General features: G+C 27.8%; 1 protein-coding gene across 23 annotated transcripts in view; it reads left to right on the forward strand.

Annotated features, from left to right (window-relative positions):
* Nucleotides 1–19,457, forward strand: part of LOC123273034 (myosin heavy chain, muscle) — a 69,401-nt gene that overhangs the window by 35,709 nt on the left and 14,235 nt on the right. For 5 of the 23 annotated variants that reach the window (XM_044740157.1, XM_044740153.1, XM_044740173.1 and 2 more), the window contains exons 9-17: nt 3,543–3,680; nt 3,951–4,220; nt 6,221–6,391; nt 11,026–11,205; nt 11,690–12,102; nt 12,972–13,092; nt 14,578–14,841; nt 16,355–16,564; nt 18,604–18,977. In XM_044740157.1, the coding sequence (XP_044596092.1) occupies nt 3,543–3,680; nt 3,951–4,220; nt 6,221–6,391; nt 11,026–11,205; nt 11,690–12,102; nt 12,972–13,092; nt 14,578–14,841; nt 16,355–16,564; nt 18,604–18,977 (2,141 nt within the window). Of the gene's footprint in view, nt 1–1,971; nt 2,076–3,542; nt 3,681–3,950; nt 4,221–6,220; nt 6,392–7,614; nt 7,786–8,473; nt 8,645–11,025; nt 11,206–11,689; nt 12,103–12,424; nt 12,543–12,971; nt 13,093–13,911; nt 14,030–14,577; nt 14,842–16,354; nt 16,565–18,603; nt 18,978–19,457 lie in introns of all 23 variants that reach the window. The other 18 variants (XM_044740171.1, XM_044740167.1, XM_044740168.1 and 15 more) reach the window with 13 other exon arrangements.

A 19,457-nucleotide genomic window follows, 5' to 3' on the forward strand; every position in this document is an offset into this window, starting at 1 on the left:
GTTATTTGGAGCTCTCCGAGCTCCAGTTTCTTAAGCTTTATAAAGAATCTTCAAGTTTAAATTGATAGAACAAAAAATTTCGGAGTAATTCAGAAAAAACACTTTTTTCGTTTTCTTTCGTTCACGCTATCTCTCGAATGAATCAACCGATTTTGACCGGATTAACGGTGATCGACGTGGTTTTTCAAGCTCAAGGGAGGATTAGTTTTTGGAGTTGATCGATGAAGCCGTTTAAAAGTTATTCCAAAAAAACCACTTTCAAAAAAAAAATTTTTTCCGAGTTTTTTTGAGATTTCTCAAAATTTCTCAAAATCTATAGATCCGAATCAATTCAAATTCATAGGAAATCTAAGTTCGAGGGAACTTTTTAGCACGCCGTTTGGTAGATTCCGATCGGTTCAATCGTTCAAAAGTTATAAGCGATTCACATACTTACACACACACACACACACACACACACACACACACACACACACACACACACACACACACACACACACACACACACACACACACACAGGCATAGTGACAACCTCGCGGGGATAGTCAGGGAAGCTTCCTGTGACCTTCAAACGTCGAGATCTGATGAAAACTCGATTTTTGCAAAACGGGGTGAAAACAATAACTTCCCGATTTTTGAAAATCTTCGATTTTCTTAGCGGGAAGTTAAAAATTGTTGAACATCTTATACTTTTAAGACAACCGAAAATTTTTAATTTCTTATTTTAATTTGAAAAATAAAGAATTTTCATTTCTTCTTATATCTACCACTGATTTTTTCAAGCGAGACCTCCAAAAATTACCATGAAATTCAGTTTTTTTTTTCTTCAGTTTTGAATATTTTGGCTTAGTGTATGTCCATAGATGCCCATAATTTTGCCACTAAAACATTTGCTAATTACTAAATCTGCTTATTGTGGAGATTAACCAAGCAGTATGATATGTCTATTTGCAGCTAAAATCCTTAATTTTTAAGTGTCGTTTTCTTCCCATAAGAAATTATCAATTAATGTTGGTAATATCATTGCGTGATAATCATACAAAAAGAAACAAATGCAGAAATGTGCCTGTTATCCAACCGGATTGGTGATTACTGCTACATAAACCAGGGTAAGACAAGAATTCCAGGAGTCAATGATGCATCAGACATGGAAGAAACTGATGTAAGTTCCTCGATCATATAACTAATGCTATACACATTAGCCATATTCTTTTGTAGTTTAATTGATTCAAAAATAATTACTGTTTTTAATTGATCACCCAAAAGGATGTTGTTTAATGTTTAGCAAAATACTGATATCCTATTTTCCTCGCTGCTCACAAGCTTTCTGCCGCTAGTTATGAAAATGATCAAAGACATGATGTTTTCTAAACGTTTGTCAACATACCGAGTATAATATTATTATCCCACTACTAGGATAGTTAAATTTACCATTATTTAACTTACTAATTTTACTACTCAGTAGAATAAATATTCAAGCTGGGATTTCTTCAAAGGAAACTATTGTTAGTCATAATATAATTAAGATTAAAGAAGAATTAATTTTCAGATGAAAGTTTTGTTTTACAATAAACATCTATTTTTAAATGATAATTAATAGTTTTACGGTAGCTAGTTAGTAATAATTAAACTGTCAATTACTATATGTATATTAGGTGACTGTAAGGTATTTATGGACAAGGTCTCGGATGGCTTAACTGAGAGAGCTTTTGGTGCGTAACCAAAAGATCTAGGTTTGATTCCTGGTCCGGGCTGTCCGAAGTATTTTTTCGGTTACTGAAAAGTTATCACTGAGTGGTTTCCCCTTTTCCTGTATCCTTTCTTTCGTCCCTTTTCCCATATTTATCGTTAAATGACAAATTAGCTGTTCCTAGAGCCCAAAAATGAAAAAATAGCTATTGTATATATATAGATGCAGAAGCAGACAGAAAGAGATGTCTTAAAATTTTTTTTTTAATCATGATTTCCAGAAATGTGTTTCTTGTCAAATAACATATACGACTATTACAACGTAGCACAAGGAAAAATTACAATTCCCAACGTAGATGATGGTGAAGAATGTTTACTCACGGATGTAAGTCCCCTTGAAGTTAATTCATCTTTATTAGTATTAAAAGAATATTGACATTCTTTCCATTTTTACGGTTATTAATAATTTCGCGTACACAAGTCTTGAGTTTCATTCAATCTCATTAAGTTTTTTTGGAAGAAAATAATCATCATATCGTCGATAAAACTCGATGAAAAACAAAGCAGAAGACATATAATATGATGAAAAATTTTTAATTATTATCTACGTGAAGTACTCACTTTTTCATTTGGCTTTAAGAAAGCAAAATATTACAGTCTTATATCATTTTAATTTTTTAATATTTACGCTTATACGAGTGCATTTATTTTTTATTATAAATATTTTAAGAATTAAAAAAAATAGAGTCGTTAGCCTTTTGTAATTTAATATGTTAATTTTAATCTTATAAAGAATTTTTTTTAGACTAAGAGTGCAAAATACTATACATTTGATGGGTCTATACTCATATCGATATGATAATCATAGAATTTGTATAAACGAGATTTAAATTTTAGTATTAATTAAATTCAGTAAACGCAAAAAATTAATGTAAAGTTTCTTATGGGTATGATGTAAAAACTGGTGTATACTTAGAAATAATAGTAATGATAGTATATAATGACTCTCATATAACATCCAGTAATGATTTATATTTTCGGGCAAAAAAATTAAGGAAACATTCAAACTTCGAAATATCTAAGTAGTTCTTGAAATACTGTGTCGTAGGAAGAAATAGTTCTATCGATATTTGAAGAAGAAAGAAAAATTCCAAAAAAAAATTTTTTTAGATCCATAAATTTAAGAAAAATATTTTCAGTAAAAACGGTTGATAGTACTTTTATAAAATCTCATATTATCGAAATTACTGATTAACAGGAACAAAAAAAATATAATGTCAGTGATCTCAGTATTTATAATTAATCATAAATAATACTATACTTTAAGGTATAAGACTAAAATATAATAAATTAAAATATATCAACTGCTATAAGAATATCGCAAACCAATAACAACGACTGGTAAAAGAACATCACGAACGATTATTAACGACTGCTACGAGAACATCACAAACGATGATCCATCATATATGGTTTAATTCATAAATGCTATTATGTAAGATTTTTACAAATAACATCCATCAGGAAACAATATACGCTGTCGTATAGATTAATTTCAATGAAGGCTCGTGATCGATATGGTATGGTTATCATACAAATTAATAAGTCTCAATAGAGGTAAACATTTATAAGTTAATTAAAGGGAAGAAGCGGCCTTAACAATAGCTGAAACTTAGCTTTGCCTATAATGTAAAATGCTGCTTTGAAAACGTAATCACACATAGAGATTCGTCTCTATGTGTTGCAATAGTTTTGGATAAATTGATTTACTTTTATATGCGTAAATTTTTTTTTTAATCTAATTCAACTGTGTTAAACTTTTCAATTGCTAAATCATAATTTAATTATATAGCAAGCGTTTGACGTACTTGGATTTACTCAACAAGAAAAAGATGATATCTACAAAATTACGGCTTCTGTCATGCACATGGGTGGAATGAAATTTAAACAGCGAGGACGTGAAGAGCAAGCTGAAGCTGATGGTACAGAGGTATGTTATCAATAAAAATAATTTTGTTATAAATCTGATAAAAGTTTTGAATGTTTATAAATAATATTTTATATTTTTATAAGAATAATCCAAATGAAAAATATAAAATTCAAACAAGTAGTTCTCAAACAAATATAAAATTATCCTTCTTATTTTTTTTTTGTTTTTATTCATCATTTTGGTTTTAAAAAAATTCTACAAACTATTTAAAAGAAGTGTACAAAATTTATTGATTTTTAATCTGTTTCATAATAAATAAATTAATTTCAGGAAGGTGAACGTGTAGCGAAACTGCTTGGTGTCGACTGCCAAGATATGTACAAAAATTTACTGAAGCCGAGAATCAAAGTCGGAAATGAATTTGTCACTCAAGGTCGTAATAAAGATCAAGTTACTTATTCAGTTGGTGCCATGTCTAAAGCCATGTTTGATCGATTATTCAAGTGGCTAGTCAAGAAATGTAACGAAACTTTGGACACTAAACAAAAACGTCAACATTTTATTGGTGTATTGGATATTGCTGGATTTGAAATTTTTGATGTAAGTTACGAATTTATAAGAAACTCTATTTTTACTATCATATACACTGATAAAAAAGTTAACTTGATTCAAGATAAAAAATCTTAGACCAAGAAGATTTTATCAAAGAATTTAATTGTTTGGAATCTCCCTGATTAAAAAAAAGTATTGAGACAAAGGAAAAAGTATTGAAAAGAATTGGTTTTCTAGTCAATCCAATTCTTTTCAATACTTTTTTTTATTTAGGGCTATCAGAAAAGTTCTTGAGCCAAAAAAATTTTCTTTGTTTAAGTAAATTTTACTTAAATCAAGAAGTTACAAAAACAATAACATAGGATTTTTATACTCGATCATTAAAAAATCCCATAAGTACAGAATCACACAAGCATTTAACGGTCTCTGTTTCATTCCAACTTGAGTTTTTAGTTTTATCGCCCCACTTATTAGTTAAAAATAAAAAAAAAAACAACGAAATAATAACATCATTGCTATTTGAAGTATCTAAAAAATTACAATTATTTTTTTTTTAATATATATTAAATTTATAAATTTCTTACAATTAATTTTTATTTCACTTATTAAAACACGTCCTCAAATAATTATTATGATTACTTTATACACAATATTATCTTTTCAAGATTATTTTTACTAATATTGAATTTGAACCCATTAAATTCACACGAAAAATTAATTTCTAGATGCCCCAGGAAAAAATTATCAGATCTGACTATGCCTATTCATGAGGCCTATTCATGCCTGAAGCGTCAAATACGCCCAGGCCTGATCAGGTCTGTCCATGTCTGAAGGGTTAAATACACTCAGGCCTGTTTATGTCTGATCTGGCCTTTTCATGTCTGAAGGGTTAAATACGATCAGGTCTGATCAGGCCTGTCCATGTCTGAATGGTTAAATACGCTCATGCCTGTTTATGTCTGATCAGGCCTGTCCATGCCTATTCATGCCTGATCAGGCCTGAGCGTATTTAACACTTCAGACATGAACAGGCATGGACAGGCATGATCATGTCTAATTTCAGGCCTGATCATACATGAACAGGCATGATCAGATCTAATTTCAGGCCTGATCATACATGAACAGGCATGGTCAGGTCTGATCATTTTTTCCCGGATACGGAAACATTTATATTAAGTTAACTATCTATAAATAAATTTAATTATTCGTTTTCAGCAGAAATATTATTTTTGCTTTATCATTGTGTTTTTATTGTACTTTTTTCTTTTGATTCAACTGAAACTGTATTTTAGTGAAGCCGACAATGATCAAGATAAAGATATCCATGTTCTTAAAGACGTAAAATACTTCGATTTGTTCCTACAAGTTACAATATAAAATTCAATTGTCATATGAAAATGAAGAACTCTGACTCACATTTTTTCACTAATCCAACTACATTTAACAGGTCTTGTAGTTGGTTGTCTGATTTTTTTTTTCATTTGAAGCATTTTACAATATTGTATCAAAAAATAACTTTTCACAAAAAGTTTTTTTCAAACTTTTAAAGGTATCTCTTCGCTTTCTTAGTGGCATAAATAGATTTCTATCGTTTACTGACTTTGAATCAGTAATGAAACATTTTCTAAGAAGTAATTTTAAGTTAGTAAGTGCATGTTTACTTTCACTATGTTGGTTAACTAAGAATAGACGGCAAGATAACTTTATATGGAGATGAAATATTCATTTAAAAAATTTGTGTCTTGCCAATATAAGAGCATACAGGAAATTTCATCACATATTTTTGTAGAAAAAAATTACACTCTCGATAAGAAAGGTCTGCTACACTTATTTCATTGATATCGATAAGTTTTTTATTCGCTGTTGTGATTACATATATACATCCATACATAAAATCTATTTAAGTACGAAGGAAAATTTTTTTTTATTCAACATAAAACAAATCCATACAAATAAATGTTTTCCGTTCTTAAAAATTTTATTTCGATTAATGATCTATGAATTTCAAACTGGTTTTAATATGTGTACATTTGCAAATGTATTCATAGTACAATGGATTTGAACAACTCTGCATCAACTTTACAAATGAAAAACTTCAACAATTCTTTAATCATCACATGTTTGTACTTGAACAAGAAGAATATAAGAAAGAAGGAATCGTTTGGCAGTTTATCGATTTTGGAATGGACTTGTTAGCCTGTATTGAACTCATTGAGAAGGTAGCTGAAATCTTCATTTTAAAAGAACCCCAACTGTATAATATTTATCATCAAGTGCTATATGTCCTTTGCAAGTGTGTAAACTCCTCCAATTTTTAATACAAATATTTTTCTATCATTAATAAGCATGTTTTTTATTACACGATTCTCAAAAAGTAATCATTGATTATTGATTACTCATGAGATATTTAAATATCTCATAAACTCATAATTATTCATATAACTTGGACAAGTTCTACACACATTTTCAAGTCATTATTGTGTTTTTTTCTTTCTTTTCCAAATGGTTTCATCGGTGAATTAGGTAAGAGAGCATCCCAAAATCTTCGTAAAAGTAAAGTTTAATTGATCATGCGTGTTAACTATTTGGAAGAAAGGTACTATTCAAATTTTTGATTTTGTTTTCTCAGTGCACTCCTACTAATCTTTTATTCTTTATTTCTTAAATTTTGACTTAATGAATCAATATCTGATACCATATTGACTTAAAACGTTATATTTGATCACTTTAATTATGAGCATTCTAATTTAAAGTGATCCAGTCAATAATATTAAATTTATCTTTGATGTTATTTTCCGACTTCGTCTTATCACATAATTGTAAAGTAAGTACGAGATCTTCAAAATTATGTTATGTAAAAATGTGTCTTCATTTTTCGTTGAATGAATTTTTAGGAAACTAATTTATAACACCACAGAAGTCAAGTAAAATTAGTCAGCAGGCCTTATACTTTTTTTCAATATAGTAAAGTTCAAACAATTATTGACATATTGTTGCAACTTTTAATTTTCATTATTATTAATCATTCAACACGATTCTTAAAGAGTGTTTTTAAAAATATTTTGCCGCGCTCATTTTCTATGGGATTTCAATTTCATAAAGTACATGATAAAAGTATTTGAATTACGAACGTCGTTTCAAAGTAAATTATAATAGTAAATTTTTATCTTATTAAAATCAACAATTAGCGCATTTCTAAAAGTAGTTAAAAAAATTATGTGATGAAATAAAACACATAAATTTAAGGACTAATAAATTTAATTAATTAGTATTACTTCTGGAAATTCCAATTATTTCAACTATAATTATAGGACTTATCGTAAGCATGGCAATGAAATTCCGAATTAGATTCAAAAATATACTTTAAATTTTATCAAAAGGAAATTGACTCCTTTGACAATATATTGCCATACGTTAAACTTTATGGCATTTGCTCGAACAGTTTAATAGCTTCGAGCAGCTCTGTATCAACTTCACTAACGAGAAGCTGCAACAATTCTTCAACCACCATATGTTTGTTCTTGAACAAGAAGAATATACGCGAGAAGGCATTGAATGGGCATTTATTGATTTCGGTATGGACCTTCTTGCCTGTATCGAGCTAATTGAAAAGGTACTGAATATTTTAAAAATCACAAACTGGCTAATAATACACGTGATGAGTCAGATAATACACATTGACCATGTGTGAGCTACAACAGCAACAGCAGCAGCAGCAGCAGCATCAAAAGCCATAATTAAGCAATTTATACTCGCTTAAGTGATGGTCCAGTGTTTTGTTTATGTGTTTATGTCATCACCCAATCATATAAAGTTCATGTGTATTAGTTACTTTGATGTTATGTTATAATACTGTCCAACGCATTATTTTTAAATAATTGAATCTGAAAGGAGTAGCCGTTAAACAACCAATCAGGAAAACGATTCAAAATTATATTATTGTCATTTCATATAATTACCATTATTACTTGTCTACTTTCCGTTTCGCAATATTCTATTTCTATCAAATGGAATAAATCTTTGAATAAACAATAAAATTTTGATTCGGAAATTATGCTCGAAAATCTAATTTTATTGTAAGTCTAACATGAATTAAGGTAACTTACCCATGAAGATAACTTATAATTTATGTTATCTTGTATTTAATATGATTTTAAAAAGAAATATTACAGACAATATTTCCTCTATTGCCTTCATTTTCGTTGATTTTATTAATTTTTATACTTTAATTGTGTAACACTTCAAGATAAACAGTTGATTGACAACTATCTTGTATTTTTTTCATAATCCTGCACTCACAGTTCAACAGCTTTGAACAACTTTGTATCAATTTCACCAACGAGAAATTGCAACAATTTTTCAATCACCACATGTTTATTCTTGAACAAGAAGAATATCAGCGAGAGGGTATCGAATGGACGTTTATTGACTTCGGCATGGACCTTCAACAAACAATTGACTTAATTGAGAAGGTATTTAAAGGGCAACAAGATAAGTTTTGCAGCTATAATAATTATTCCAGCCATACTGAAGACAAAAAAAAAATCAAAAATAATCAGCATGACAGCTTTTGTTCTATAGAGTACAAGCCTGTGTTTAATAATTTATTAGATTCGGGAGATATTTATTAATTTCTTTCATTTATTAGCTCTATTATTTAAATTATTAACATTTTATATAGTCAAATATATTTTTTTAAAATCAACGATAATTATACTTCAAAGCTACTAATTAAAACGATGAGCTCTATCACAAAAGTTATGATAATGATATATGAGCGAGGAAGTAAGTGAATGAGTGTGTATATCTACAGTGCAATTTCCTTCTTGCTTATATATACAGCGTCTTAGATAGAAAACTGCAAAGAAAATCATTCTGGTATTTTGATTTTAATTCTTAAGCAAACATGCTTGTAAATCTACTTCTGTAGTACGTTTCTATTCTTCAGAAACTGTACTTTCATAAAATCCCCAGGGGGTAGAAATTCTATTTAGTATAGAAGTAGTTATTTCACAAATAAGATGTTTTTTTTTTTTTTTTTTAAACGTTTAAAGATGTATATTTTTTATTCTGGTATTTTGATTTTAATTCTTAAGCATGAAAATTTAGAAGAAAAAAATACTTAGCAGTTTTTCTTGAATCTGGTACGAACTCACAAAAGACTATCAGTATCATCAAAAAGGTAATATACTATTAAAAATTGAATGCGCTTGAGCTTTTATTGTATTATATTATGTTTTTATTACACGTTTGCAAGATAATATTTTAGTTATAAATAATTGAAAACTACATTATAATTATATTCTATAAATCCTTAGATATAATTTATACAATTTTAGTTTTAGTTTTCGTCAATAAAGTACTATGCAGCAAATAAAAATTGATTCTGAGAATGATTTCTTATATTAGATATTACTTTTTTGACATATCAACCGCGAAAGTTGGATTTTCAAGCAACACACAGAAGACGCAAAGAATACTATTTCTGGCAATCTATAGTTTTGTTAATTTACCTTGCACTAGTATCGAAAAGTAACTTTTCTCTCTCTATCTGTCTCTACATTTCTGCACGACTACGCTAAAATACAATATGATTGAGTCGAATTATCTTTCAATTTGACAAATGTCCGCTGGGTAGAGTAAAAATCGCAAAAAGAATTTTAGCGACAGTTGAATCTTGTAAACAACTTCAACATATACGTTCGTTTAATCCATCGCTATTTAATCTCGTGTGACATAATTATTGTGCCTTTAAATAGAATAAACAGTAATTAAACATTCTTGACTGTTCTCTCAAATCCAACTTCCGCAATTGATATGACAAAAAATTATGTTCGATACTTTATGCTCAAAGGTAGGGACCCTAACAAACTTGAAGTAAAGGCACACGTTTGAAGCTATGGATACATTATCATCAAGACCTCGTACTATATCTGGACTCGCTACGCTCGTCTGGATAAATAACTCGGTCTTGATAATGATGCGCCCATAGCCTCAAACTTGTAACGTCATTTCAAGCCGTCAAAATCCCTCCCTTTGCGCATATGTATCGAAAATAACTAATTTAAATAAACGGAAAAAAAAAAAAAAATTATTTCTGAAATTTTTAGTTCACTTTCGAAATACTTTTTTCCGAGATATACGATTGTAGAAATATTCAAAACAGATTACACAATATATGTTATATACACAAAACAAGATCAAGAAAGTAAGTAAGTTACACGAGGTGTAAAATGAAATTCTGCACTTTACGACTTTCTTGTGCATACATGAAGAAATAAAATTTTATTTTAAAAATATATTTTCAAAACGAATATCTTGTTTAAATATTTTTATGGATAATAAAATTTTTAAACATGTTTTTATCTTTTCAGGCATATTTTTCAAATTTCAATTCAATTATCAGTGGAAAAAAAAGTGACGAAGTTATCTTTCTTAAACTTGCAAGCACCTTGAAAATAATATTTACGAGTTCAAAGAACCTAAAAATAACCACAAGTTTCAGGACTAGCTTTCAGAGTTGATGGGGTTTCAAATTTTTTTTTTTTTTTTTGATCGCTTTTACACTAAAATTACGGCTCGATAAAGTATTTTGAAAATGAACGAAAGATTTTAGAAATTTTTTATCTCTTAATTTACATAAGTACTTTAATAACAAGAATGTGTATAAACATGATTTCTAATCATGATTACACATCCAATTTCCATAACATAATAGTTTTATGATCAAGTAATGTCTTTCAACTTGTTTAAAATATCAGAAATATTATATTAAAATATAAGATCGCTTAAGTAAGCAATATGACAAGACATTCGATTAAATTGAAGACTGTGCTTTGTTTTAATTATTTAGCCTATGGGAATTTTATCAATTCTTGAAGAAGAATCTATGTTCCCAAAAGCCACGGATAAAACATTTGAAGAAAAACTCAACAACAATCACTTAGGAAAAAGTGGAAACTTCCTAAAACCAAAACCACCCAAGCCGGGACAACAAGCAGCTCATTTTGCTATTGGCCATTACGCTGGAAATGTATGAGTATATTCTCTATTGATCGTTTTATTAAAAAAAAAAATAACTTATAAAACCAATTTTTTTTTGATAAAAAAACCAGAAATTTTTTATCATTATTAATTATATATTTAAATTAAAAATCTAATTTTTTGTTAAAAAAGAAAAAAAAGGTGAAATTGTTGCTATTAAAATAATTTAAAAATTTTTTGAAGGTCTGAATGTTTAAAAATTTATTTCTCAAAAACGATGCAGTGAATCAACTTGAAACTATGATAGTGTGCACTTTATTAATTAATTTCTAAATAAATAGAAATTCTGAATCTCTCAGAGCTCAAAAATTCTTCTTATTATACATCGGTAAAGAAAAATCTAAATATCTTGAATTAGGTAAATGATAATAGCAAGTTAAAAAATGTGCAATAGAATAACTGAGACAATAACATATAATATGTATCAAGTGATATTTTTTTACTGTAATTAACGAATATCGATCAATTTTCAGGTTCCATACAATATTACTGGGTGGTTAGAGAAGAACAAGGATCCTTTGAACGATACTGTGGTTGATCAGTTCAAAAAATCTAGCAATAAATTATTAATAGAAATCTTTGCTGATCACCCGGGTCAGTCTGGTGATGGAGGAAAAGATGCTAAGGGTGGTCGTGGTAAAAAAGGAGGTGGATTTTCTACTGTCTCATCATCTTACAAAGAACAATTGAATAATTTGATGACAACTCTAAGAGCAACTCAACCTCATTTTGTTCGGTGTATCATTCCTAATGAATTGAAACAACCAGGAGTAATCGATTCGCATCTTGTCATGCATCAGTTGACTTGTAACGGTGTACTCGAAGGAATCCGTATTTGTCGTAAAGGATTTCCAAATCGAATGATGTATCCGGATTTCAAACTTCGGTATGTAACTTAACTTTTCTTATGAAAATTTATTTTTGTTTATATTTCTCTTAAATAATTAATTATATTTTAAACTTTAAATATATAGTCATAATATTTTCACTATAACAATGTGATAGAACTTTTTTATTTATAAATTAAGTTAGATAAATTTACGGCAACAGTTACAAGTTTAAAAAAAAAATCTTTACTTGTAAAATACGGGTAAGATGATTATAAATATTCGCTAAATAAGTTGATAAAAACATCGATTAAAATTTTTAGGCTTCTTAATTTATATTAAGAAAGGTTGAAATCTAATAGGAAGTTTTTCTCCACATAGTTACATGATCTTAGCACCACAGGCAATGACTGAAGAAACCGATCCAAAAAAAGCAGCACAAAAATGTTTTGATGCATGCGGTCTTGATCCGGATCTCTATAGAATCGGACATACAAAGGCTAGTCATGAAAATCGATTGCCCATAAATGCTTACCCGTTATTATGATTGTTTCCCTTGATTGATTAAGTCTTTGAAATGAAAATATATTCCCGATTATATTCCGAATGCTATAATATACCTATAGACATTTTTTTACTTGTGTATGTTTAGCACGCCCCCATTTAGTATTTACTGAATATTTACATTAATTTCTCGTGACAGATCATCAAAAACATATAAACATTCATTTAATATTTTATTAAAACTATATATCACCAAGATGAATCCCTCCATCTTCGTATAGGCAAAATTAATTATTGTCTATCATTATACCTAAACAAAAATTGTAGAAAATATTTTATGCTTAAATTGAGTATCTTGTGAAACAGTGGTGATCAAGATAACTAATAAATTCCCTATCAACTTGCATGTCATATCTTGCTATAGGTACAAGATATTAGCCCCTCAAGCCGTTGACCAAGTAGCTGGAGATCCAAAAAAGGCTGCTGCAGCGATCTTGGATGCTTCTGGACTTGATGCCGATCAATATCGTCTTGGACACACGAAGGCATGTCGTACATACGACTCTGACAGTTTTACGCTTTAATTTCGATTGGTCAAATATTGCTTTATAATTAGCTTGACTTCAAAACCTTAAAGCCCAATCGACTTTTTTTATAAAATTAAATTATAAATCATTTTTATATTTTTCCTCTTTTTATGTCTTCTCTATACTTAATGTGAAATAAAAATATTTACTGATAATTTTACATTTTGATATTATTGAAAAATAGTAGTTCATACAAATCTAATATAGAATAAAAAAAACATATACTTATAGCAAATATATTAATAGTAGATGCTAAATAGAAATTGTTTGTTGATAACGACATTGCTAACTGTAGAGAATTTATGATTTTTTAATTCATCATTAAAATTAATTTCATTTTCATTTAATAATACACAAAATAATACAGTTCTTCAATTTTAGTATACGTTATTTATAAAAATGAACTTCTCAATTTTCTTTAAAATTCTATAAAATATCACAATGTCATTATATTGATGAGTTAAACGTGAAAGAAAAAAAATCAGATTCGAATTTTTTTTTCTTATATTGCTACTATACAAATTCCTTCATACTAATGACTGAAAACGTATTTTTATATTGGAAAAAATAATTTTTTAAATAAATTCATCATTCTATCATTTCATCCCATATTTACTGAATTTTCATACAATATTTTAGGGAATTTATTTTATCGTAATGATATTTTTTTGTAGTGACTAAATACACCATCTCCAACTAGTATATAATTCAATGCAGCTAATATACATATATTATTTTATGTATTTATTATTTTTGTGTGTGTTACTTTTCAAATAGATACAAAATTCTGTGTGCAAAAGCTGTTAAAAACGGAATGGATCCGAAAAAAGCCACTGAACTCATCTTAGATACAATAGAACTAGATCAAGATCAGTTCCGTTTTGGAGCTACCAAGGTATAAAATAACCTTGGCTTAAAAAATGGCAAACTAACACAAATTGTATTATAATGTTTTCCAAGCTTAATTATGATAAACTTGCTTTATGATTTCAAATTTATAAGTAATAACAATTTCTTAATACATACCATCATGAATTTACCACAGTCAATAACCATAATATATAAGAAGAGAATAATGTAGTATTAAGTTTTTGAGTGTTTTTATTATTAATAATAAAAAACGTTTGAAAATAAAAAATGCTTTAATGCATATTTTGTCACTCATTGTGTTATGATTTTGGATGAGTCTAATAAATTTATTTCAAGTACTCAACAATATAAAATAGTATACAATACAAAATTAAATCGATAATGCTACTATAAATGTTATATAAAAAAAAGTTTAATTCAAATTAAAAAAACCTTACTCTACTCTGAGTTATAGTTTAAATGTCACTCTATTGATTATTATTATCATTGTTGTTATTGTTATTATATTGTTGGGTATACAACAGATGTTCAATTTTTTTTTTTTTTTTAATTGTATACAATACATTCTTATAGGTATTCTTCCGTGCTGGAGTCTTAGGTCAAATGGAAGAATTGCGTGATGAACGTCTTAGTAAGATTGTTTCCTGGATGCAAGCTTACATGCGTGGTTATTTGGCCCGTAAAGATTTCAAGAAATTACAAGAACAACGTCTGGCTCTTCAAGTTGTTCAGCGTAATCTGCGAAGATATCTTAAACTTCGTACATGGCCATGGTGGAAATTGTGGCAGAAAATTAAGCCTATGCTTAATGCGACTCGAATTGAAGATGAGCTAGCGGTAAGTAATAATTTCTACATTTAAGCATTGAATTTATTACTACAATTTTCAGTGAAAGTGTGCTTATTTACTCAAAAAAAAAATTATAAAATAACATTAAATTGTTTTAACTTTTATTCGATTTTATGGTAGACTTTAAATTGTATTTATATCGAAGAAAAGTTTATATTTGACCAAATATGATTAGATCTGGTTATTTTGTTATTTAATTATATCTGGTCAGATATGACTATTGATCTTTTTGAAAGCTCCTTAACAATTATGAATTATTATTCAATTATTCTTCAATTATAATTGAATAGTTAGAGCCAAAAGTCTAGAATTAAAAACTCAGAAAATCGGGAAACTAAGGCAATGGTACGAGTGAAAAGAATTTAACGTAGAGGGTAGCTACATTAGTTGAGTATTCAGGAGCTTTACTGTGAAATTTGGCTATGGCTAAACATATTTGATCACCGATTATATATATGGTTATTCTAAAATAAATTATTTACCCTTTCTCTTTATCTATTTGTTAAGCTTACTTTAATTTCAATTTTTTGAAAATTTCATTAATTAAATTTTCTGAATTATTTTTTTAAAAAACTTCAATTGAAATTTCTCAAATATAAATTTTTTTGAAGGTCCATTGATTAACTTTTGTTAATATTGTAATATTTAAAAAATTTACAACCTTATATTTACCTGTTATGTCCCTATTTAATGCTTTGATCAAAATGTTTTGAGTTATATCTTAATTAATGTAAAAAATCGTTCAACTATGTCATAAAATTTTTTAATGTTTTAAAAACTACACTCGTTGATTTTTTAAATTACTAATTTCTTTCTAAATATCTAATTAAAACATAAAATAATGTAAAATTAAGATAATTAACTGGGTGCTTTTATCGTGAAACTAATAACTAAAATGATTTTCAATTAATTATTTATATTAACAGAAATTATTGTACATTATGAAAATAGTATTTTATTTTATCTTCGAACGTGAAATAGTAAATTTTTAATATTTTTTAGATTTTTGATGTAACGATTGAACTGATTAACATATCTCAAGCTATGTAATGATATCTGATATTTTGTACTTTCGAGTTTGAGTTATTTTAGTCGATTTTAATAATCTAAAATTAGTTTTAAGTAGTTTACCTACAATCTATTAATATTCAAATAAGATTATATCATGGAACATAACGACAAACTCGTAGTGGGGTAATAAATTTACCAGCCTGTAAAAAAAGAAAAAAAGGAAGTAACCTACCTATGATAGTTTTGGTTTGAAGTGCGCAGTATTAATTTAGTTGAGCCAAAGTTACGGATGAGATTATTTCTCCTATCACCTCGGAAAAAAACAAATTAAAAAAAAAGTCAATCTTGTTGTTTTACTGTTTTTGTTTTGCTGCAAAAATATTTGTTGAATAAATTAAATAATATAATGAATCTTAACGATAACAATGTTTCTCCTATTTATAAACCTGAAATAAACGACAAAAAAGTTATAATTAATAAAAATTCTCAGGAATTACAAGAAAGAGCTCGTACTGCTCAAGAAAACTTCGAACGTGAAGAAAAGATGCGCAAAGAACTTGAAGTCCTTAACGCTAAACTCCTTACCGAAAAAACTGATCTTCTCCGACAACTCGATGGTGAAAAAGGTTCTTTGACTGAATATCAAGAAAGAGCAATAAAACTTGCAGCCCAGAAAATGGACTTGGAATCACAACTATTGGTATGTATCAAAGACTTTTTTATCCGTAGCTTTTATGAATTTCTACATTTCTCATGGACATCAAATAAAATTATGCTGTTTATAAATTATGTTTTTTGAATTCTAATATAATAATAAAGTTTTATAGTTAATCAAATACACATATTTTCATTAATTTTTAATATTTCAAACGGTACTACAAAATCTGTAGCAAAATCAACTAAATTTTAGGAAATGTAAGATTAAAAAGAATGAAAGTAATCTTTATTAAACTATACTCTCCATATATACACGGAAAAAATGAAACCCGACTGGTTCGTTTTCGGCACCAGACTCAGTCGTGTGCAAGAAAAAATGGAAGAAAATTTAGTTTACACCAGACTGAGTCGTGTGCGCTCCCGAATGAGTCTAGTGCAGCACAGGACTCAGTCATGTATGACAATAGCTACAGAAAATAACAATTATTACATTTAAAACTTGTCTATGTCATGTTATTAGGATTTTTTTGTCTGATCTGTATACATAATTCTACTCATGATAAGTTATTTTTATTAAGAAAAATAAAAATAAATTAAAATTTATTAGGAACATTTTTAAAAAAAAACGTGTGGAACGCTAGTCTATTTAGTTTCGGTACTTCATAGTTGCTTATTTAATTTTTGATGGTTTTTTGACTATAGTTAATCGCTTCTGCCTTTGCCGAAATTCTCTCATAATTGTTTATGTATAACAGATCGATGTTACATCTCAACTCTACTTATTCGATAGAATATCTCATGCCTTAATAATATTATTCAATAAACGACTATTTTTCGTATATAATTTAATTGAATTCGTATATTGAAAAAAGATAGTGGGTAACATTACTTATGAAATTATGTACAGCCAAATAGTAAAAATTGTTATTTTAGAAGTATACATTCTAGGAGATTAAAAAAAGAAATAATGATAAAATTTGTTATCTTGATGTACTAAATTTACTATATCACTTTTTAAGCTTTGATAGTGCTTTTTTGTGATTTTTAATGTCTACTTTACTTACTATCAACTTGAGATCTTATTCAATGTAGTCTACCTATAAAATTTGATAGTTACGTACGTCAAAATTCATTCGGAAAATTATATCAAAATCAAAATTTATTGTCATAAGGTAATTATCTATAAAGTTTAAAATTAATTATTCCAATAATTAATAATACATATTTTTTATTAAAAATATGATTTTACGACTGGAAATAGCATTAGTTTGCTCGACGATTATTTCATAAAGTTTATCTGTCCCAAAATGACTAAGAATAGTTATAAAGTATTGCAGTACTACGAATATTAAAAGTTTATCAATAAAAAAAGAAATTAATGAGAAGATATATGTAGATTAAATATCTAAAATAAAAATTTTATTATTAATTAAATTTTAGGTTTTTTCTTTTTCCACAAAGTAGAAATTTTAAGATGAAAACATAAACTATTTTCGAGTATTAAAGTATGAAATAAATTAACAATACCTTCATCCCGCATCAAAATTTTGATCGAGAATAGATGACTAATTACATGTTATAAATACCTTAAAAAAAGGTATAAAAAAAAACGTTTAGATATCAAAATTTTTCCTCAATGATTCACACGCAGACTTATATTTATAGAAATTTTATTATAGATAGCTGTTATAAATATCTACTGGAATAGTACCAAAGTATCCTTTCTAAATATTGTTAACTAGACGAATGAAACCACGGTTATATATAGTCATCTAATAACACAGGAAACCGTATGGTCTGTGAAATCTACTGAAAATAGTACAAGCTTATTTAGCGTTAATGAGCTGATCATATTCTCTCGTTAACTTTAGCTGTACTTCTATGAGAAATATAGTAAAGGTTCTTATTTCAATTGATCTATGTCTTTTGAGATACATATAATAATAATAAATTTCACCGAATATTCGTTTTAAAAAATTTTTCTACTTGTCAAAGAAAATATGTAAATGTAGTAATTCTAATTTTATACTTACATACTTTTAATAGTAATTCGTTGTTACTAATTAAATTTTTATTTTTTAGGATGTATCGGAAAGACTTCAACAGGAAGAAGACACACGGAATAACTTATTCCAAAACAAAAAAAAATTAGACCAAGAAATTTCAGGATTAAAAAAAGATATTGAAGATCTCGAATTAGCCATTCAAAAATCTGAACAAGATAAAGCTACTAAAGATCATCAAATAAGAAATTTAAATGATGAGATAGCTCACCAAGATGAGCTTATTAACAAACTCAATAAAGAAAAGAAGAATCAAAGTGAAATCAATCAAAAAACCGCCGAAGAACTTCAAGCAGCTGAGGATAAAGTTAACCACCTCAACAAGGTGAAAGTGAAACTTGAACACACTCTCGATGAATTGGAAGATACTTTAGAACGTGAAAAAAAACTTCGGTAATTAGTATTTTATAACATAACTTACATTTACATATGAATATAGTTAAATATATTAGTTACGTATTCGACATAAAGAAATTGATTGAATTTGTTATCTTCACACGCAGTAAAATCTTCTGAAATTTTTATGGATTTGGCGAAAGCTTTAAATACAATCATGCTTATAAATCACTTGAACATACTTAAAAGTATACTCTCAATTTTTGATAACGTAACAAAATATCCGCAGACAAAATACACGACTATCAATATCTCAGCAACTAATTATCACATAAAAAATTAAAAGGTGGTTTCAAAAACTACAACAAATTATCTTCAAAAATCTGTTATCATTTTTTTTTTAATTTTTCTCTCCTTTACATGATCACGGATATTTTTTCTGCGGATCTTTTGTCGTGACACCCAATTTTTTACAAAAAAAAATTTTTTTTAATTCTATTTATTTTGTATCAAAAACTCTTTTCACTTTTGGTTAAA

The sequence above is a fragment of the Cotesia glomerata genome, linkage group LG10 (genome assembly GCF_020080835.1).
Source record: "Cotesia glomerata isolate CgM1 linkage group LG10, MPM_Cglom_v2.3, whole genome shotgun sequence".
In the NCBI taxonomy this organism is placed as follows: Eukaryota; Metazoa; Arthropoda; class Insecta; order Hymenoptera; family Braconidae; genus Cotesia; species Cotesia glomerata.